This window comes from Pseudonaja textilis, chromosome 6 (genome assembly GCF_049901715.1).
Source record: "Pseudonaja textilis isolate UNSWEBS1 chromosome 6, rPseTex1.2, whole genome shotgun sequence".
Taxonomy (NCBI): Eukaryota; Metazoa; Chordata; class Lepidosauria; order Squamata; family Elapidae; genus Pseudonaja; species Pseudonaja textilis.
In genome coordinates this window covers 22,236,831-22,261,146 of record NC_141995.1, presented here as the reverse complement: position 1 = coordinate 22,261,146, position 24,316 = coordinate 22,236,831, and the positions used below count along the sequence as shown (strand labels likewise).

General features: G+C 36.1%; 1 protein-coding gene across 2 annotated transcripts in view; it reads right to left on the bottom strand.

Moving 5' to 3' along the window:
• FBXW7 (F-box and WD repeat domain containing 7) overlaps positions 1-24,316 on the bottom strand; it is a 121,190-nt gene that overhangs the window by 53,445 nt on the left and 43,429 nt on the right. For both annotated transcript variants that reach the window (XM_026698147.2, XM_087936035.1), the window contains one exon: positions 22,019-22,555. In XM_026698147.2, the coding sequence (XP_026553932.1) occupies positions 22,019-22,486 (468 nt within the window). In that variant the 5' untranslated portion in view covers positions 22,487-22,555. The remainder of the gene's footprint in view (positions 1-22,018; positions 22,556-24,316) is intronic.

Genomic DNA, 24,316 nt, shown 5'->3' with positions numbered 1-24,316 from the left:
AGTGCATAAGGGAGCCAGTCCCATTTACATTTGATTCGACTTCTATTATGGATATATTCTCCATTTTGCCATTATTACATATTCCACACTGTTCAAAAAAAATAAAGGGAACACAAAAATAAGACATCCTAGATCTAAATGAATTAAATATTCTTCTAAAAATACTTTGTTCATTACATAGTTGAATGCGCTGACAACAAAATCACACAAAAATTATAAATGGAAATCAAATTTAGCAACCCATGGAGGTCTGGATTTGGAGTTACAGTCAAAATTAAAGTGGAAAAAATCACTACAGGCTGATCCAACTTTGATGTAATGTCCTTAAAACAAGTCAAAATGAGGCTCAGTTGTGTGTGTGGCCTCCACGTGCCTGTATGTCCTCCCTATAATGCCACGGGCATGCTCCTGATGAGGTGGCGAATGGTCTCCTGAGAGATCTCTCACACCGGGACTAAAGTGTCCCCCAACTTCTGGACAGTCTGTGGTGCAACATGGCGTTGGTGGATGGAGCAAGACATGATGTTCCAGATGTGCTCAATTGGATTCAGGTCTGGGGAATGGGTGGACCAGTCCATAGCATCAATGCCTTTGTCTTGCAGGAACTGCTGACACATTCCAGCCATATGAGGTCTAGCATTGTCTTGCATTAGGAGGAACCCAGGGCCAACCGCACCAGCATATGGTCTTACAAGGGGTCTGAGGATCTCATCTCGGTACCTAATGGCAGTCAGGCTAGCTCTGGCGAGCACATGGAGGGCTGTGCGGCCCCCTAAAGAAATGCCACCCCACACCATGACTGACCCACTGCCAAACCGATCATGCTGGAGGATGTTGCAGGCAGCAGAACGTTCTCCACGGCATCTCCAGACTCCAGACCCTCCAGATATCTGTCACATGTGCTCAGTGTGAACCTGCTTTCATCTGTGAAGAGCATAGGGCGCCAGTGGCGAATTTGCCAATCTTGGTGTTCTCTGGCAAATGCTAAACGTCCTGCACGGTATTGGGCTGTAAGCACAACCCCCACCTGTGGACGTTGGGCCCTCATACCACCCTCATGGAGTCTGTTTCTGACCGTTTGAGCAGCCACATGCACATTTGTGACCCACTGGAGGTCATTTTGCAGGGCTCTGGCAGTGCTCCTCCTGTCCCTCCTTGCACAAAGGTGGAGGTAGCGGTCCTGATGCTGGGTTGTTGCCCTCCTACGGCCTCCTCCATGTCTCCTGATGTAGTGGCCTATCTCCTGGTAGTGCCTCCATTCTCTGGACACTAAGCTGACAGACACAGCAAACCTTTTTGCCGCAGCTCGCATTGATGTGCTATCCTGGATGAGCTGCACTACCTGAGCCACTTGTGTGGGTTGTAGACTCCGTCTCATGCTACCACTAGAGTGAAAGCACCACCAGCATTCAAAAGTGACCAAACCATCAGCCAGAAAGCATAGGAACTGAGAAGTGGTCTGTGGTCATCACCTGCAGAACCACTCCTTTATTGGGGATGTCTTCTAACTGCCTATGCTTTCCACCTGTTGTCTATTCCATTTGCACAACAGCATGTGAAATTGATTGTCAATCAGTGTTGCTACCTAAGTGGACAGTTTGATTTCACAGAAGTGTGATTGACTTGGAGTTACATTGTGTTGTTTAAGTGTTCCCTTTATTTTTTGAGCAGTGTACAATTTTGCTCTACAAATCTGATACTGGCAGCAAAATTCCTCTAACATATAATTCCTCTGATACATAATATGTTGTAACAGGAATAAAAATTAACATGAAAAAAATGAAAAGTTAAGAAATAGACAGTATAAAGTTTAAAAATGCAAATATTATTTAAAGAAATGACTTCCAGTCTTCTTTACAACAGTTACAAATGGACCTATTGCCTCTTCTCCCTCTTCAAGATTATATTACAAAATTTTCTGTCTTCCGGTATTCAACCCTTTTTAATCAACAAATCCCAAAATAACTCATTCTATTTTCATTTTTAAAAGTTAATAAAGGATCTTTAGTCTTTTGTAAATGTATTTATTGTTTAATCCCCAACCAAACAGGTCACTTTTGCCATTTCTGCAAATTCTGCCATTCTTCACAGTCTATTTCTCCATTGGAGAGTATTTCAGTATTTTTCCATCTTTGTGCACATAGTAGCCTTGCTGCTGTTATCATTGGAGAAAAAAACTTCCATAAATATTTTCTATTTGGCTGCTGATAAAAAAAAAGGTTCTGGTTTCATCCTGATTATTAATTTTTAAATATTGATATCAAAAAATTATTTCAATTTCTTTTTACAGTCCTCCATTACTGATTCCTTTTGTAGCAAAGTTTGTTTAGCTTCCATTTATAAGTTCTAATCTCCCCTTACATGTTAAAAGTCATTGGATTATTAAAAGTCTTTAGCAGTATCTCCACTTTGCTATTACATGTAACAAGATTTTTAGAAATCCAAAACATATTTATTCTTCAGCAAGATCTGTGTTTTTCAGAGAAGTATTTTTAATTAACATTTTAATGCCTCTATAGATTCAAAGTTATCCATCATTTTTTAAAAATAGCTATCCGTTGTTTTAATGCCTTTCACAGAGATTCTATATTTTTGTGGGCAAACTATGCCATTTCAATTTCAAAAAACCCCACCAATTTCCATATTGCAAATATAGCTTTGTTATCATTTGAGGCATATATTAGAATCTTAGTTTATTCAAATTAATTTCAACACTCACGTATTTACCATAATCATCAATCAATGCCAGTTTTTATCGTAATTGTGGGTTTATATACAAAACAACTCAATTTTGCTTACTTGTCCATGACATAATAAATTATTTCCTCAAATTTTTATGAATCAAATATTTTTGTCCTTCTTATGTTTCCTGTAAACAAATTGCACCTTAACTTTAACTTTTTAAAATAGTGAAATATTTTTCTCTTTTTTGCAAGGTATTTGCACATTTTATATTCCACATTAGGCATTTAAAACCCATGTTTACCTTGTGAACATAAAAAGTCTATACCTGTAGTGTCTTTCATAGTAGTCTCTTCCTCAATCTCTTGCTGCATTTGCTGCAGAGCTCCTTCCTTTAGATCTACTTGTATCTCCTCCAATTCCACTTTAAATCTTTCAAGGAAATATCCCGCTACTTGGACTGAGTTAAGCATAAATCTCTGCTGCTTAAAACTTAAAACTCTTATGTGTGTTTTAGATTATCCCCCCCCCCAACTTATGCAGTAGATCGTCAATTTACAAAGCAGCATAAGGGACTAGATACATTGCTTACTGAATTTTCTATGTCTACGGAAGAGCAAATACATGAGTATCTTATTTATCAAATTTATTTGCTGCCCATTTGTGGTTCAAGGTGACTAAACATTCCTGAAAGAATAAAGATTGAAGGACATTAAATTATTCCTATGATCATTTCATTTCATTTTGTTTTTCAAGTTGCTTTACATTGATTAACTTATTATTTGTTACAATTTGGCTTTCTTTTGATGAGATTACTGAAAAAAACAGAAAATCAAGACATTGGGGCATGAGACATTTATTTCTTCAAGTGTTGTTTTGCATTCATGAAGTTATTCAGTTTTCCTTTTGTTTAAGGCAAGATATTACAAGATTTAATGGAAAGATATAATTTTATGCATTATCAAACTACAATCCCTTTGTTAGAAACCAGTAATTTAGAAAACACATTCATCTTAAAGCTATTTTGTTATGATTCCTAATTTTCACTAACATTGTTCTTCTCCCTACCATTACTCCTATTTATGTCTGGCACAGATTAATCCTCTCCCTTCCTATGCAGGTGCATTTTTCTAAAAGTAAGGATCTGGGAAAAGGTTTGATCCAGGTTGAGAATTACTTATTTTTCATTTTCTGTGCATATTTTATTTTCATGGTGCTATATGAGAGAGAGATCTTCAATACAAAAATATATGGCATTTAGAAATATATTTTCATATTATAGAAACCTAGAATATATTTTCAATAACAGATTTCTCACATAGAGAGATTTGAAAATTCTGCATCTATTTAAAAACTTATTTTAAATACATGCTATAGGTGAACATGCTTTGTTTTGTAAGTTTTATGTCAGAAAGTCTACAGTGCAAAAATAGTTATTAAAATGAGATTGTATTTTATTTTGAATACTTTGCATGTTCATGTAGCAACATGCAAGAGTTTTTCAACAGTAGGATTCTTGTTCAAATAGATGACCCGTAGTGATCTTCTAATTTTATTGAAAAAGTAAATGTACTTGTACAAAATCTCAAATCCTGAGTTTACTGAGAGCTAATCACAAACAAATGCTTCTCATAGGAAGCAGGTTTTTTTGTAAAAAAATTTAACACGTAGTGTTAGGAATGCAAGTCACCTAACAGTTGGGTTGGAAATATATAAACCAGGATAGACATTTAATACTGTATCTTTAAGGGAATGCTTAAATTGTAATTGGGTATGGTTCCTCAAACGGCCATAAGATGGAGCCAGAAACCTGGGTTGTTAGTTGTTTTGTTGTTGGTAGTTGCTTGTTGGATGTTTTGGGTTCCCGCGTTTTCCCTATTGATTGTTGCTGAACATAGTTCTTCTTGGATTTGATGTAAGTCTGTTACTGAACTGTTTATGATACTGGACTTTGATTTTAGATTATCCCTGGACTGAAAACTGACTGCTTTAACCGTGTATGACTTGGACTGCTTGTTGGACTTTGCTTAATCATTCACTGGAAGTAAAAACCTACATTTTACTATACAGTGTATCTGTGTGCTGGTTGTGTGTTATTCCTCACCACTCTCACTACGTCTCCCTGTGTGCACTCATTCTCCTAACAGGAAATTACCTCAACCCATAGTATGGTATTCTAAAGCAGGGGTCCCCAACCACCGGTCCCTGGACCGGTACCGTTCCGTGGATCATTTTTTACCGGGCCGCAAAGCTTGGGCACCGCCATCTTGTTTCGATGGCGCTTCCGGGTTTTCGGTTGCTTCCAGGTTTTCGGTTGGAAAGTGCTTCCGGGTTTTCAGTTGAAAAGCAGCATTTGGGTGCTCGCGCCTTGGTTTCGTCGAAGGGGGGGGAGGCTTTGAACGAAGAGCCATCCCGATGGCGGTGGAATCTCACGTTACTCAGGTCCCGGTCCGTGGAAGAATAAATAATCGTGAAACCGGTCCCTGGTTCAAAAAAGGTCAGGGGCCAACTGTTCTAAAGGATAGTATTATAACGAATAATACTATCTCTGTGCCTATGTGAAATTTGTTTCAAGTAAGTCCTTATGTATTGTAGTTTCTTCAAGAATTCTTTAACATCCTCTGTAAATAACTTCCCTCAGATTAGCATTTAAAGCTGTTTTATGTGCCTCTGAATGGAAAAGTGAATAAAAATTGAATTATAGGTAATCCTTGTATCATTCAGTGACTATTTGAAGTTACAATGGTGCTGGGCAAAGGGGACTTAACAACCAGTCTTCATATTACAGCCATCCCAATGGAGATGTAATCATGACTCTGAAGTTTAGCAACCAGCTTGCTATTACAACGTTCCAGCATCCCATAATCATATGACCAACCTTTACGAAATTCACTGCTGACTTCCAACAAAGTCAATAGAGAAAACCAGATCAAAGTGACCACAGAATTCACCTAACAATGGCAATTGGGACTGACAGAACTGCCGTCATAGGTCAGTGAGCTAATGAGATCATGCTTTATGAGAGTGTGGCTCAGTGCTAATTCTCAATCCCAATTACAACCAGTGAGGGCTACCTGTAATAGAAATATGATCCAGACACTTCCGGTTGCAAGGCTTCGGCGGCGGCAGGAATCCGCTTCTCTGCGGGTCCCTGCTGCGCTCGCCGTCGAGGTACCCCCGATCCAACTGGATTTGGGGGTTGTCGCTGCCCTGAAGGGGCAGCGGAAGACAGAGGAGATCCGGGCAGGGGTCTGGGGATATCGCACCCCCCTTCCCCAGCCGGCTAGACTCCTTTTTCCTGAGACGGTGGAGCGGCTGTCAGTATGGCAGCCACAAAGAAATCTTCAACTGGATAAGATTGTGCAGGAGGAAGAGCCAGAAGAGAAGTTTCCTTGGCTGAACCAGGACATTATGTTACTTTTAAAACACCCTGGAAACCTGACTTTGGATTGATACATTTGTTTCCAAAAGAATTTGTTACATCGGCGAAAGTGCTGAAGGAAAGCTCACTCCCCCTCCTTACGGAGAAAGCAAAGGAGCACAGAAAAACCTGCTTTTTAAAGGTAAAAATAAGCTCTTTGTTATAAGTGGGAAGGAGAGGACTAAAAAAAAATTTTTTTAAACTTTGTTGGAGGAGACGCCTTGAAGATTACAAGACCATTAATTAATGGTAATACGGCTTTTAAAATACATCTGGGATTTTGCCTCTGGAGGAAAAACTGTAAAGAGAAGAAGAGGAAAATTTTTTTGTTTGTTTGGATTGTTTGATAACTCTGACATTTGGAAATTACTCTAAGATTGAAAGCATCTGGGTTGTTTTTAAAAAAACCTATAATGGTACCATCGGTTGATGAACTGAAAATGGAATATGAAAAATTAAAAGAAAGACAACAAAGTGGCAAGGATTCCTTGGGAGCCGCCTTCCATTTTTTAGAAATGGCGGTTTCTACGTACCAGCAAATACTGGAGGAAGGAGAAGAAGAAGAAGAAAAGGAAGAAGCCATTTTTAATGGACTAAAAAGTTTGACTAAGAAAGAAAATGGGAAGAGAGGAAGGAAAAATGAGAATTTAAGATTTAATAAAACAACCAAGAAAAAGAAAAATAGGATGAAAAGAAGGTACAATGTTAGAAAGCAATTGAAAAGAGAATTACAACAGAGAGGGAAACTTAAAAAGGGGGAGAGGAGGGCGGGGGGCAAAAAGACCAGACTGAAGAAGAAAGGGAGGGAAAAAGAAAAAAAAAGCCACGGGCTAGAACAAGATTTTAAAAAGAAAGTTTTTTTTAGAGACGAAGGATAGTCTATAATTAAAGAAGATTCTGCAAGAGTACATAAGATAGTATTGTAGTATTTGCATTTGAAACGGTTTATTGGAATATTTAATAAAATATTAATGTTTAATAATGATAGATGTTGATATTTAATAAAATATTAGGAGAATGTGTTAAATGATTAATGCTTAGTTAAAGTTTAATTTGTTACTGTTTTAATGTTATTATAACCTTAGTATTTTATTTTTTTATTCTAAAACAATGTACTTATTAGAATTAGAATTAGAATAGAAATTATACATTTAACTATACTATAAGTTTACTATTCTTTTATTTTAAGATTTAATATGTAGAATGTACTAAGCAGAATCAGGATGGAAATTATGTATTATTTTAAGCTTTATTTTAGGAGAAGGCGTCATACTTCAAAAGTGATTACAGGGGAAATTTTTTGTTAAAGAGAAGAGATAAATAGATGCTTGGTAAAGAACGGACAAAAGATATAAGTATAATGACTTTGAAATAAGATGAAATAAATAAAATATAATTAAGAGAGTGAAAAGATGGGAGAAGTTATATAGAAAATACAAAATGGTTAATAAGATATGAAGGGTATATAAGGTGGGCATGAATTTGATTTAGGTCTGTCAAAAAACTTTTCAAAAGAAGTTTTATGTTTTATGTTTAGTGTGTGGATTATTTATGTTTGATTGTAAATTAATAAAATCTTGGAGAAATGAAATCAAAGGGAGAGAAATTGGGGAAAGATATGTATAAATGATAACTAAGGAGTTTTTTTTTCCAATGTTTTGCTTTAGGTTATGCATTTTGTGTGCTTATGACTGATTGAGAATTACTAAAACTTTGATAGAAAGAAATATAATTGAATAAAAGTGAAGGGAGAAATAATGAGAAATTTGGAAAAGATATATATGTGTAAATGGAAATGTGATAATGTGGAACTATGTTTTAAAAAAATAATGCTTTATTTGCCTTGTCAAAATTTATAAGTAATACTTAGAAAGGAGGTTTTATACTTTTATGTGTTATGTTTTGTTTGTCTTCAAAAATCAATAAAACTTGTTCTTTTAAAAAAAAATGTGATCCAGATAAAGGCGCCATAATATGCAATTGGAGCAGATCACTCACTATATGTTGGCAGCCTCTAGCTGTTATATGCTGACAGTTTAGATGTGGAAATTAAGATATCTTTATTCAGTATAAACTTTTTAGGATCTAGTTTCCTAGAGGTCTGATTAACAATCTATTAGAAGAAAATTCCAGTGAGTGGTCTTTGTTCAAATGAAAAATAATTCTACATGAAAATAATGAAAATTGTGTTCATAAATTAAATAAGTTAAAAAACATGGGAGGTTTATTTTTGTGCACAGAACTTCAGCATTTCTTCAAAGAAAACACCAATTCCTAGTTCACTTCCCCTACCTGCTTTAAATTAGTGTTTCAAGAACATTTGTCTTCATTCCTACATTAAAATATTCCACAAACTATTTCAAATATGTAACACAAACCCAGCTGCATCATCTTGTGTTCTTCAAATATTCTAGAAATGTCACTCCAATCTTTATTGGATATAACATGATTTATGTGATTAAGTTAAACTCTTTGGTTGTCTTAGGATAGTACCAGCTGTTAAAATAACTACTACAGTTGCTCTTGAAGAATTTGCTTGGTGATTGTTTTGTTGTGTACTGGTACACCTTTAAAATACATGCAATAATTCAGGCAATCTTTCTTTTATATCCATTTAAGACCCTAATTTTTAACAGGGTAAAGACTCAGAGAGTGATAATGCAGAAAAGAAAAAATACAGTATTATGGTATATCAACAGAAGTATCATTTCTAAATAGTGGAAGTAATTTCTATTTTACTCTGTGTTGTTCAGTAGATATATTGATTATTGTGTGCAGATGAAGTTAAAGGTGGTTATACGTAATGTGATCATTAAAAGTAAAAGAACAAAGAAAATGATCAGGTTACTAGATTAAAAAAAAAAATTCTAAGAGGACCTTGGTGGAAATTGGGCATTTAGCCTTCCTAAGTAAAGATTGAGATGGGATATGATAGCATTTTTCAAGGATCTGAAAGAATGTGACACAGGATACAAACTTGTTTTCCATTGTTCCAGAGTGCAGAACATAAACTAATGGATTATAGTTTTTAACTGAATGTTAGAAAAACGGTAACACTGGTATAATAAAACCAGTAGTTATAAAAACTGGAAGGCTCACCTGTGCTAGATGTGCTCAAACTCAGTCTAGAGAGTCAGCTATCAAAAATTATTTCTATCCCAATTTCTACAGTTTAGATTATAAGACTTAATCATATCACTAACTTTGTAGATCACCTTTGGAGGTTTTTTAAGGAACACAGCAAGATAAAAAATGATAGTAATACTTTTAAAAAAAAAGCTATTGTTTTTCTCAATCAGTTCCATAAACCACATACTACGATTTACTATAGCATGTACCTAAAAGCTGTATGAACAGAAAGAGAAAACGAGACCAGAAGCCATTTTAACAAGCAATGGCATCTTCATACAGCACTTAAACAGTATTCCTGTATTAAGAAAAAAAAGTCATGCATTGATTCTGCAGTAGCTGGAGAAAGTGATAAAACAGACTGTTGCCTTATCGTTTTTTTCTAGTAAGGAAAGTTCTTGAAATCTGCTGAAATCCCTTCATTGAATGATTTGTGCTGTTTGGATGGTTTATTGCACAGGGCCTCTCAATTGCTTAAAAATGGCTGAGATGGTCCTTTCCTTTGATCCATCCTAATGGGCCACAACTGAAACAAATTAAATATGACTAGTGTCATGCAGTGTCAACATGTCACTTCTTTTTTCTGATTTTTCATAGCCTTTTAAGTGTAAGGTAAGAAATCTCTGCTATGGCTTCTGGAATAAACAAGGGCATTATCTATTGCTTTATTTTGATAGTACATCAGATGAAAGGCTGTCAGCATTCCATTAATTGAGCAGAAGAGAATGCAATTAGGACACAAACTCTATATGATACACTAGTGTCAGCTCTTCAAGACAGGCCAGGCCAGAAAACAGACACTGCAAAAAACTATTTGAAGTCAATTTTTGCAGGGTACAATATCAGATCCTGAAAGCCTGCCAGAAAGTACCCCATTTAAATTCCTGGAATTACATGAATTACGGAATTCTCCCATTTGCAAACTAAGGTACTATTACAGGGTTTCTTTGTGATCTGGTAGTTAATGGTCTTGTGAGTTTAGCTGCAGGAAACTAAGGATATAATTTTCTACATCTCTTGATGCAAACTGGTTTCTACTACTGGTACCTCTTTTAAGTAAGTCCTTATGTATTGATGTAGTTTCTTCAAGAATCCTTTAACATCCTCTGTAAATAACTTCCCTCAGATTAGCATTTAAAGCCGTTTTATGTGCCTCTGAATAGAAAAGTGAATAAAAATTGAATTATAGGTAATCCTTGTATCATTCAGTGACTATTTGAAGTTACAATGGTGCTGAGCAAAGGGGACTTAACAACCAGTTAACAGCCATCCCAATGGACATGCAATCATGACTCTGGAGTTTAGCAACCAGCTTGCTATTACAACGTTCCAGCATCCCATAATCATATGACCAACCTTTACAAAATTCACTACTGACTTCCAACCAAGTCAATAGAGAAGCCAGATCAAAGTGACCACAGGATTCTCCTAGCAATAGCAATTGGGACTGATAGAACTGCCATCTTAGGTCAGTGCACTAATGAGATCATGCTTTATGATAGTGTAGTTCAGTGCTAATTCTCAATCCCAATTACAATCAGTGAGGGCTACCTGTAATAGAAATATGATCCAGGTAAAGGTGCCATAATATGCAATTGGAGCAGATCACTACACGTTGGCAGCCTCTAGCTGTTATACGCTGATAGTTTAGATGTGGAAATTAAGGTATCTTTATTCAGTATAAACTTTTTAGGATCTCTTCTAGTTTCCTAGAAGTCTGATTAACAATCTATTAGAAGAAAATTCCAGTGAGTGCTCTTTGTTCAAATGAAAAATCTATATAAAGACAACTTTAAACTGGCTTGTTTATGTTTATTTATTCCCATTCTTTCTATGTAAAGGACTTCTTGCTTCTTTTCAGAAGGAAGGGTAGTTGTTAAGTATTTATTATTTTCAAATTACTTATTTTTAAAGATATTTTGCATTGTTTTTAATTTTGTACATTGCTCAGAGTCACATTTGTGAGATGACCAGTTATATAAATTTACAAAATAAATTTACTTTGATGTCTGTCAGTTTTTTTATTAGTGTGAGAAATAATTCACACAAATTAGTGGATTCACTCACCATGTCTGACTGAAATCAAGAGGAATCTTATTTTGGGGTACTTCAAAGAATAAAGGCAAAAGTTCTGAGGAAGAAAATTGAGATTGTAAAGTTAAGTCCAATTATTATGGTTTGTCTGGATAATTCAGTTCTGCACATGAAATCTTCAACAAGATAGAAAGATAACTATGTCCTCAGATGTCAACATTTTGTGGCTAGATAAATACGACAGTATTATGAAAGCAATTTGCCACCTTTTACTTCAAAGACAGGGGTGTCAAACTGGCAGCCTGCAGGCCAGATGCATCATGTCCAACCCAGCTCCGTGAAGGCAAAAACCATCGCAACATGTCACATGACATCATGACTCAGTGAGTTTGACACCCGTGTTCAAAGAGGTTTTCTGGATTCTTAATTTAGTGTATAGGCAGGCCATTTATTGACAGTCTCTGATTCAAATATAAATCAACCCAATCCCATTTAGTTTCCAAATCCAGACAAGTCTGGCATTTGTTCAAAGTCATCATCATCATTTTTTAAAAAACATTTTATTAAACAAAACAATTAAAAACATTGAACATGGTGAAGTTGGTTGGACGTGATTTTGGGTCAATATTGTGTGTGTGTGTGTGTGTGTGTGTGTGTGTGTGTATTCTTAAGTTTTCGCGGGTATCTATATGTATGGTATTCAGCTTTGTTCGGGTATTTTCCCACGTCATTATAGTTGTGCTTTTAAAGTTGTAGCAACGTTTTGGCAGAATCTCATCTGCCATCATCAGGCTTGTGTATTGTGTTCGTCTGTGAGTCAGACTTTCACAGCCGTTTCTGTGTTAAATTTGGGGCTAGCCTACTGCTGTGCCAGAATGGTTTTTTCTTCATCCTGATTGGTTGGGAGTCTTGGTCTGTGCTTATTGGTCTTGGAGTTTGCTGTGTTCTGCTTGATTGGTGTTTCTAATATCTTCTGTCTGTTTTGTAGCTTTTTTTTGTCTTGATTGGCTGGCAACATTGTGTTTCCTGTATTGGAGGCTTTTAGTACAGCTTGGCTCCGAGTAAACGGACGGCTATCATTTATTAGGAAACACACAGGCGACTCGGGAGTAAGGCTGCAAGGTAATGGCCCCTGCCCCTCCTTCAAGAAGATAAAAGCCAGCTGTGAAACGAAAGTTCTTTGCAGAAGGCAAAGAAGTTTTGAAACTCCAGCCTCGTGGATATTCCAGTATTCTAAGTTTGTATTTGAAGATTCTTGTATTGCAAATTATCATCAGGCTTCTGTATAGTGTTCGTCTGTGAGTCAGGTTTTCACAGCCATTTCTGTTTTAAATTTGGTGCTGGCCTATGCTGTGCCAGAATGTTTTTTTCTTCATCCTGATTGGTTGGGAGTCTTGGTCTGTGTTTATTGGTCTTGGAGTTTGCTATGTTCTGCTTGATTGGTGTTTCTAATATACAGAAGCCTGATGATGGCAGATGAGATTCTGCCGAAACGTTGCTACAACTTTAAAGCACAACTATAATGACATGGGAAAATATCCTAACAAAGCTGAATACCATACATATAAACACCAGCGAAAACTTAAGAATATATATATATATATATATATATATATATATTCATTCCTATAAACAATTATTCAACTATATACATATATACATGTTGTGGTTAGCCGGCAGCAGAAGTGGACGGCTGAGGAGAGCGAGGACTCAGATGAGGGGCCAGGTCCATTAGGGAGTGGACTGCTGCCTTCAAAGATTGTGGGGGATGGCAGCAGTGATGAGGAGGTTCCTGAGGAGCCTGTGCCAAGTGCGCATGCACACAAGATTGCTCGTAGGAAAGAGCAGCTACAACACACAGGAACTCGGGAGTAAGGCTGCAAGGTAATGGCCCCTGCCCCTCCTTCAAGAAGATAAAAGCCAGCTGTGAAACAAAAGTTCTTTGCAGAAGGCAAAGAAGTTTTGAAACTCCAGCCTCATGGATATTCCAGTATCCTGAGTTTGTATTTGAAGATTCTTGTATTGCAAATTATTTCTTGTCTGTTATCTTTTGGCAAGTCTTGCACAGTTTGGCAAGGCTTGTGCTAATCACAGCTAATTATTTTGCAGAAGCATTAAAAGGTTTCTGTTCCCTTTGGATTGTGTTTGATTTGTTGGAAAAGGGCGTGGGTCAGAACAATACATTTGTTCATTCATATAATACATTTCTAACATCGTCTTCTTTTCATCTCATCCAATCATCTACCCTTTCCCTTCAACTCCTTTCCCAACTGAAGACCTTCTTCTCTGCTCCCACCAATGATAGAATTTATCCCAAATTGTGTAGTATGACGATTCAGCTTTGTTTTTTGTTTCTAGAGTTAACTTGTCCATTTCAGCACATAGTAAGATTTTGTTTATTATTTCTTCTTCACTTGGTATAACTGTCTCTTTCCAGTTCTGGGCAAAGGTTATCCTTACTGCAGTAATAATGTGTATAATCAAATAAAGCTCATCTTTCTTATATTTTTTTGACATAATTCCTAATAGAAAGCATTCTGGTAGGTGATCTACTTTAAAACCCAACATTTCCTCCAGCCACTTCCCCGTCCTAAGCCAATACCCCTGCGCTTTTTTGCAGAACCACCACACATGGTAATATGTTCCCCATTCTATTGAACATTTCCAGCAATTTGGGGACTGGTTTTTGAACATCTTGGCCAGTCTGGCTGGTGGAAGGTGCCATTGATAGAACATTTTGAGCAGATTTTCTTTATAGGCACTGGCCATCGTAAGCTTTTTATTTCTGTCCCATATTATTTGCCATTGATCTAAATTAATGCTGTACCCAAAGTCTCTGGCAAGTAAAGGAGACTATGGTTGTATTAATTAATAGGCTAATAGGTACAGTTTCCCTATCAATTTATCCTCTGCTCCTAAGAGAATTTTATCTAAGACTGTTTCTTGCATGTTAATTCCCCATTCTTTTTTATCCTGTTTATACCTTGCTTGTAACTGTAAATATTTCCACCATTCTAGATCCATCCCATGATGCTTTAGGTCCTGTCTAGTTTTTAACTCTCTGTCCCCATTTTAAACATCTTTGTAGGTGATAGCTTTTCTTTGTTTCAATAGGTTTGGATATGTTGCTGCCTCCAATATTGATATCCAATTTGGCATTTCTAAATATATCTGTTTTCTAGTTTTATTCCAGATCTTAAATAGTGTTTGCTTAATTCTATGTTGTTGAAAATGTCGGTGTAAGCCTGGCTTGTCAGGCCATAGAAACGTGTGCCATCCTTGTTGCAGGTTGTGTCCTTCTAACTGCAGGATTCTTCTATTTTCTAATAGTATCCAGTCTCTAACCCATATAAATGAAGCTGCTTGATGATAAATTTCCCAATCTAGAAGGCCAAAACCTCCCCTTTCTGTGGCTTCTTATAATAATTTAAGTTGAATCCTCAGGTTTTTTCCCCTGTCATACAAACTTAGAGGTTGTCTTGTTTAGTTCTACAAAGAAGTTTTGGTTCAGCTTTATAGGTATGTTTTAGAATAGAAATAACAATTTTGGGAGCACATTCATTTTAATTACTGAAATCCCTCCTGATAATGATAGTCTTAGGTTACTTCATCTTGCCAAATCGTCTTTAATTTGTTAATGTAATTTATCATAATTTCTTCTTTAAGTGTGGTGCCTCTTAGAGAAATAATAATTCCTAAATATTTAACCTTTTTGACTATCTGTATATCCATTTTTTCAGTCATTCCAGTCATATTTTTAATTAGCATTTTCTTTTTGTCCTCATTAATTTTTAGCCCTGCAACTTTGCCATTTTCTTCTAATAAAGCATCATCAGTTTTCAATTGATGAGATGTTGCATTTTTTTTAGTTCAGTGCCACTGTCCTATATCATCTTGGGTCAATATCACAAAAATATTCCTCTTCTTCAATGTATATATAATTGTATGGACAGCAAAGCTTTTTTCAGTTCTATCTGTACAGAAAATCCTTTATATCTTTCATTTATCCTATCTTTAAGACATTTCTGAGAGGAATCATAAATTCTGTTTGTCCTTTCTCCTGATACACCACATTTTATAAATATACTTTGTGCTGTCCAATTCTGCATTTTATCTATTATTCACTTCTCCCTGGGTCTGGAAAATGTATATTAATTTAAAATGTTATTTATTTTCATTTTTAACTATTTTATTTCTTTCCGTCTGTTGGCCTTATGACCATAATAAAAACATGATTTGATAGTCCAGTAAGTTCTGGAGAGCATTCCACTAATACCTTTTTTATTATCATAGTTTGCTTTATAATATTTGTGATACATATGTATCATACAATCTGTCAGCTAAGCGTCAAAGGTCTCTAATGGATACCTTTCACAAATAAATGTAAGTGAGGGTGATTCTGACAAGTACTTCATACCTTGTCAACTTTGTTTATACTAGCTGCCATGCAGACCTAAAGCCTACTCTATTAGGACTCAGGAACATCTGGAAACCTTCAAATGTATATCAAATAATTCCATTGACATCAGAGAGAGTGATGGAGGTAGTAAGGCTGATGTTCACTTAGTAATAATAATACTCCCAGTGACTCTGGGTGGTTACAACAATAAATTAAAATAGAATTGATTTTTTTAAAACTATAAAACAAGATAAGAACAACAGAACAGATGGAATGAAATGAAAGATGTCACTCTCCCTTACCAAAGGCCTGGGTGAACAGCCAGGTCTTTATGACACTTCTAAACAACAGCCAATTGTTGGGGCCCATCTGGCTCTTTAGAGAAACCTCATTCCAGAGGACAGGTACTGCTACAAAAGGCACATTTCCTGGGTCCTGATAGATGACATTGTTTAATTAAAGAAACCCAGAGGATGCCAATTCTACAAGATCAAAGTGGTTGGGCAGACACTGAAAAAGGAAGGTAGTCCCTCAAGTAACCAGGTCCTGTATCATGTAGGGCTTTACTGATAAGCTGCCACCACACCCAGAAGCAAACTGGCAACCAGTGCAGCTTGCAAAGCAGAATTCTTATCTGGGCATATCAAGGCATCTTTCACCACTATTCCCACTGCTGCAGTTTGGACTATTTGAAGCTTCTGGATTGTCTCTTAACAGGCAACTGAAAATGATGAACCTCTCTAGTCAATACGAGTAGTCTTTACTTCTCAAATAGATACTGCTTCAGTCTTTCAAATATTATAAGCAAGTGTCTAAATAAAGGTTAATTAATTAAAAACAATTAATTAAAAATTAAAAAGTTTTTAAGCAGTTTCAAATAAACCACTGTAAAACAGTGATGTTAGCAAGAATATATTTAAACATGAAAAGCTTAAATATTCAACAACAGAACAAGCAACACTTTTCAAATGTCCTTGTTAATGACTCCCAACTTAATAGCAATACTAGTAGCACTTACATACAATTCCCTAGTGCTTTATAGCACTCTCTAAGCCAGGGGTGTCAAGCTTGCAACCCGCAAGTCAGATGTGTCACATGCTGGCCCTGGCCCCACCCTGTTTAGCAAAGGGGGTAAAAAGTCCTGATACGTCACGTGATGCCGCCATGATAACGCAAGTGTGATGGTCCTGGTCTAAGAGGTTTAGAGAGTCAATATATTGTCCCCAACTATCTGGGTTCTCATTTTACCAAACTGGGAAGGATGGAAGGCTGAGTCAACCTTGAGCTGGTGAGGATCAAACTCAATACTGCAATACTGCATTCCACCCACTGCACCACCACAGTTCCAATTAAATAAACATATTAATCTCTCTTCAATGAAGATAGATATATTAAGCAGAAATGAACAATTTGTACAACATCTACATTAGCACTTGATAAGTATCTTTAAGATTTGTATCAGCATCACAGTTTTTGTAATAGATCTGAAGGAGAAAGGACCACTCACACAACCTTTGGAAAGAGTACTGTCTTTCTCTTTCCCTGTAAATCCTAATTAATTCTTTCTAGTAATCCCTATCCAAATATAAGGGACTTGTAAGGAACCAACACTCATAGTTTTCCTTCACACTTTTGCCATTTTAGGTACAACTTCAGATATATAAGCTTCATTAAAGAAGCAAAGAATTAAAAAAGCAAAAAAGCAAGGTTTTTTTTTACAATATCCAATGTCTGTTTAGATTTCAAAATGTTAAATACAGTACTGCTAAAGCTAATATGGTATCGTGGTTAAGGTACTGGACTGAGAAGACTAAGGTTCAGATTTACTGTTTCATATAGAAGCTGACTAAGTGACTTGGGACTAGTCACTCTTTCTCAATATATTTCATGGAATTCTTATTTAAAGAAAACTTGAAGGGAAGGTTTTGTACATCATCTTCATCTCCAGGAAAAAAATAGTGCAAATAAATCTATCAAACTCTAAAGGGCCAAATAACCCAAGACAACAAAACAGAAAGAGCAAATTGCATATTAAATAACGTTATTAGTTATAAGCTTGTAAAATTAATGATATTGAAAATACACAATTATAGAAAATATTCAATATATTCAAAATCCAATATTATATTCTTTACATTCAACACTACGCCTTGACAGGTTCTATAACTGATTTTAAATATTATCTGACACATACACACAAATACAAATTAATCATTATAGGAAGCAGTTGCCTTAAATTGGTGGTAATTTGCATAAACATTACAGTCTCAGTCTTTATCGAGTAATGTAAATAGAAGAGTCTTTGCTCCAAAAATATTTACTATGTAGCTAGCGAGTCCAAATTCTTTTTATTGGAAAGAATTGAAATGATTCTTATCAATTTGTTTGGATGTATCTTCAAAAATTCAAAAATCAGGACAAATATTCCTTTAAAATGTCATTCCATCCCATTATTATTTTTTTAACTGTCATAGTCAAGAAGAATTACCCACAGTTTATTAATAATTTACATACATATAATAAACAATTTCAGATAGTTCCCATAATTTAGTGTTATGACAATACTGAAAAAAATGGGACTTGCAACCACTCCTCAAACAGTGCCTTTCAAGAGAATCAGGTGATCAATGCCATTTGGTAAGCTGCTGATGAGACGTAAGAAACGGGCTCCTAACCAAGTGCTTGGGGGTTGCTTGTCATGCTGAAACTTGGAGATTGTTTGGGGCAAGATTCTCTCAAGCATGAGGTGGCAAAAATGTCCCAGTGCTTCTCACTGCATTGCAGTTCTGGGACTGCTTATGCAGCCCTGTTCAGGGGCTTTTTGGTGTGCTGTGCCATGAGGTCACACCTCAGTGGTAGTGACAAGTCCAGGGGAAGGAAGAAAGAACGCACAACAATCAAGCTGAGGAAGAGGTCCACTGGCAGCTGTGGTGGGAGAATATAGCAGCTTTTTGATGATGTTTGGGTGGCCAAAAGGGCAAGGATGGAGAGGAGCAGACTGACAGGGGGAGATGCAGGAGAGGTAGTCCGTTGCCTTGGAAGAACAGAGGCTTGAGACTGGAAGGACTAAGTTAGATCTGGATTGGTCCTTCTGGTACTGCAATTGTGAAGCAGGGCGGACACAACCATTTAACAACCACTTCATTTACAGTTGCCAGTCCCAATTAAGGTTGTAAAGTGACGACTATCTGTATTCCATATTTTAAAAATTATGGCCACAATTGAAACCAGAATTTCAGATGCTAAGCAAGGCAGTTGTTAAGTAGCCCAATTTTATGAACCTTTTGGCCATAGTTGTTAAGTGAATCACAGCTGTTGTTAAGTGAACCATGCGGTTGTGAATCTGGGTTACCCTATTGACTTTGCTTGTCAGAAGCCAGCCAAGGGTCACAAACGGCAATTACATGATCCTGGGACACTGAAACTATCATAAATATGCAGTTGCCAAGCACCTGAATTTTGATCACATGCCCATGGGGATATTGTGACAGTCATTATGTGTGAGGAATAGTAGTATGTCACTTTTTTCAGAGCTATTATAACTTTGAAGGGTCAATAAATAAATGATTGTAAGTTAAGGACTACCGGTACCCTTTGAAAAATATCAAGAGTATAAAAAACAGATGTTTTGTAAATGTTATTTATTCTGGAGCATCACTGAATGTTATATATGAATGCATCTAACTGCACCCTCTAGCGTTCACAGTTTAAAATGGCATTTTAATAAGTTTAGGAAATATACAGTAACTTACTATGAAGTTATTTAGTAATGTTTTATTGCCTTGTCAATTCATGTTTTTAACCTTCTTTCTTGAAAACTGCCTTGAGTTGTTAATCAATTTTAGTGTTCCTTTAAATCAGACAAATAAATGAAATGCTACTGTGCATCATCATCCAACAGAAGGAAAACATTGGCTAGGTTGCTAAACTAAGCTGTATGATGCTGACAATGGCTTGTGCACAATAGCAGTACTATAGTCAAATGATAAGGAAATGAAGTTTTGGGTTCAAGAACTCAAGCCAACTGCAAGATCAAATTAGATTTGTAATTATAGGTAGGAGGAGGCAAAACTAATCCACATTCTTTCCTGATTAGCTAAAAACAGTAGATAGTCCTCGACTTACTGTACAATCACAACTGGGATCAGAACTGCTGTCGTAAGTCAATATAATCATAAAGTGAAATGCCACATGGCTGCACTGACTTACCGTGGCAACCCCAGTTCTTCCTGTTGCGGTTAACTTGGAATCCCGGGTCTTTAAGCAAATACCCACCGCAATCCAAATCATTCCTAGATTGATGCCTCCCAGCCTTGAGCTTCAGTAAAATAAAGGGCAGCCTCCAACTCCCCCCACTGACCTAACTTGCTCCCTGCTATGCCATTTTGGCCACCCAGCCTTGCAAGCAGTCCCAGAACCAGGCAAGCTCTGGGCTGCTTGTCACATCCTCGGAAGCCTTCTCTTTCCAGCAAGTATCATTATGCCTCTCCCCATCTTGCCTCAGCAATGGCAGCTTTCACTAACTTGCCAGCAAATGCCAGTATTAGCCAGGAGCATGGCACAAAAGGAAGTTTAGTGCACCGTGGTGCCTTTAAGCTGCTTTGTGCAGGGTTTAAGTTTCCTTTATGCCAAATCAAGCCAGTCCCATCTGGCCCAGCAGGCAGGACAGGCACACGTCATCATGAGTGGGACCCAGAAGACCTTGGTGAATGAATGTCAGCAAGGGCAGTGGAAGGGCAGGATGGCAGGAGGCCAAAAGGGCATAGATGGCAAAGTAGGCAGGGTGAGTTGCAACTACCCTGTGGTTTAAAAGCAGGAGGGCTGACAAACACGTGGATTTTGATTACTTGGGGTGTGAATTCAGGGGTGCTGCAATAGCCATAACTTTGGGCACAATGTAAGTCTCATCGTTCAATGTCGTCACAACTTCAGTCATAGAACAAATAGACTACCTATACAGATTTTTCCCCACTTCATATCTTAATATAAGTGATTACATTTCTGTCGTTACTTACACTGTGAATCCCTTTTTCACCTTCACAGCACCTGAAATAGTATTTTCGTCCCAATAGTAGGTTTCAAATTAATTTCAGTAACTCACAGGCTGCCTCCCTCACATCTTGCCTGTTTGTGCTTGGAATGGAACAATTAATCTACAAAGCATCTTCACAAGTATGTTAAACTACATCTGGCAGTACTACTAGAAGCTACCTACCTATCCAACTATGGCATGCATAAAAACAAACCACAGCAACCTTTGTGATGGCTAGCCAACATATCCTGTTCTTTTTACTTGATTCTTTTAGTTTGTAAATAGTTCAAATGAAAAATGAAAAACTTCAGTGACATTGGCAGACCTGAGAATAGCGGACTCTAGAACTGGAACAATCCCTTTTTGGGTTTTCTTTTTTTATGGCAAAGAATAAAAGGAAAGGTAATCACAGCTGTATTCTATGTCAGGGATCAGCAACAGGAATCATGCTTTATATTTTTGGGGTGAATGTGATAATGCAAAGTAAATAGAACAGATTTTTTAAAATAGCAATTGTTTTTGAGAGGCCATCTTAGGGATTTTTTTCTTGCTTTTTAAAGCTATTTTAAGCCTATTTTTGGGATTATATTAACATTTTTGGATACTTCTCAATTCAGAATGGCAGGGAACTATAATACCAGTTTTAACAACTCTGGTGAAAGGCTGATCTAGAAGACCATGTCCAATATGTATGAGTTTGCACTGTGTTTTAAGTGAATTCACCCATGATAGTAATGATTACAAATTACAATTAAGGCATTTCTTCTTAAACAGTTTAAACCATGGTTCACATTCAGATGTCATGCTAGATTTAACCACATCATGGCTTAGCAAGTCAAGTCATGCAAGCAAAATCACAGATAATTAAATTCCTAATTTCTAATATATAAAAACCAGAAACACTAAAATGGAAAACATTTTCTTAATAAAACATCAGAATAGCAGAAAAAACGTATTTTATTATTGCAACCAGGTTTTGACAGCCTATTTGCAAATACAGACTTATAAACAAAAGTAAGTTAAAATATTTTCCTGCAAAATCTGATGTTTGAGAAATTATGAGAATAAGCCTATTTAGAATTATGAACATTTAGTTCAGAAATTAGGAAAAATGCTTTGACGTAAACCTTAATACAGATTTTTAAGAAAGCAAGAACAGAAATAGTAATGCTATTTTTATTTAGTTATAGATATTATGCTTTCAAAGAAAAATGTTTGGACGGTGCTACAAATAGTTGATAAAAATAGAATATATTCATCTTGGGAACTTTACTCTCTACATTCTAAAACTATATACTTAAAAGTATTTAAAGTTACTCACCTTAGATTTAATATAGAATGGCGATGACTGCTGATGTATTGCTAAGTCCATGTTACCATTTGAATTTGTGATACTGTTACAATTAGTTTGCTCATCTCTGCTGCTTTCATCGGATTGATCAAAATCATCACTGTCTTGGTCCATTTCTTCTTCTTCCTCCATGTCCTCCTCTTCCTCTGGTATGCCAGTATGTTCATCTTCTTCCTCCTCTTCTTGATCTTCATCTACTTCAATAAATCTGTTGTTGTTTTCTTCCAACTGAGATTCATTTCTACGACACAGTCCAGGTTGGCCTCCACCAATTTCCCCATTTCTTGCAACAACTTCATCTTGTTGTTGTAACTGTTGTTCCTCCTCCACAACTCGATTCATCTGCTCTTCATCCACTTGGCTTGATGAAGTATTACCTCGAATAGACCCACCAGTTCGTCGTCTCTTGCTGCCAACAGATATCAGTTCCTGATTCATTTCCAAAAGCCAGTTTGCTACTTCTTGGACCTTCCCTAAACTATCTGAAGATGCAAATGTTTTTACATTCTGAGAAGAGAAAAAGAAGAGAACTGTCACAATTATAAACTTTATTATACTCTTAATTATATAGATCTAGATAGAAAGGATATCTCCTCTTAACACGGAATACTTCTGATATAGCATGTCAACTTAATTTTATATTGCAATGAACTTATTGCAAACAAAATCTTGTTCCTATGCATTTTAATAAATATTCTGTTTTATGTATTAAATTAAATCTAAGTGGTATAGGAGGAAATATTAAGAACAAAACACTATATTCCCACAATAACACAATAAGAATCTTATAGACTATTGCATTTAAATTTGACATAGTTGATAGTGTCAAGTATAATGAAAATATTTTAAATAATGACATCCACTCTTGAAAAATCTATTTCACAACTGATTATGGGATGTATTTTCTCTAATTGTGGAAATACTTTAGGGGAATGGAAATGCATAAAATAATATATACATATGTGTAACTGACAACATAAAAACCATTAAAGATTTACAAACTTATACATTTGGCTAAAAGATTACAAAAGTATTAATAATTCAAAAACCATTTTGTAAATTCTTAAAGAATTTCAACTGTTCTAGTTAAGAGCCATGGTGGCGCAGTGGTTAGAATGCAGTATTGCAGGCTACTTCTGTTGACTGCCGGCTGCCTGCAATTTGGCAGTTTAAATCTAACCAGGCTCAAGGTTGACTCAGCCTTCCATCCTTCCAAGGTCGATAAAATGAGGACCCAGTTTGTTGGGAGCAGTATGCTGACTCTGTAAACAGCTTAGAGAGAGCCGTAAAGTTTAAGTATATAAGTTTAAATGCTATTGCTATTAAAAGTATTGCCATAACTGCTCAGGACATTTTATAATCCAAACTAGGTAACTTTATCAGTGCTCAGGTAACAAAATGTCTGCAAGAAAACAACCAAACTCAGATAACATCAATATCTACCACATGAAGCTATAAGAGTAGACACTGTGTTGCTATAAGCCTGGAAATATATGCATGCTCACCAAATGTCAACTGAACTTCAAACACATGTTGAATATATTGTAAGAGAATCAATAAAGGAGAGTATTTGTAGCTCAGGGTTGAAATGAGGGATTCTCGGTTTACACTAGCACTGATGATTACCTAGTGAACACTAGTCACTAGCACTGATGATGTTACTTAGTTTGGTAATGAAACGCCTGCAAGAAAACAACCAAGTTCAGACAGCACCAAAGACCATTCACTGTAAGAGAAATCAGCACTAGTCCTTTCCTTCGTACTACAAGATCAAGCTCCACCTACTTACACATTGTCAGAGGCTGTAACAAGCAGGGAGAGCGAAAATCATTCATTTATTCATTCTTTCATTCACTTACTTATTACTTATTTACTATTTGTTAAATTTGTTTGTTGCACATCACCATGACAATGAAAAAACAATGAAACTGTGATGATCGTAGCAATTGAGATATTGTTTTTGTTGTTAGATTCCCAAATTAAAGCTTGATTTCTATGAGACAAACAAAACTGCAATTGTATTATTAACTTATTAAATTTTTAATCTGACTTAAATAAAAATTAATATCCAAACATCTGTGAAAAGGAATTAGCATGCAAAGTTTATACTGAGAATTCAGTCTTTATAACAAAAGTAACACAGTACATACCATTTTATAGACATTAAAAAATATAAAATCATTCCATGTTAAGTGAAATTAAATGTTTATAATAACAGCATGACAATAAAATTTCATATTATTCTAAATTTATTAAAAATGTAAGTTA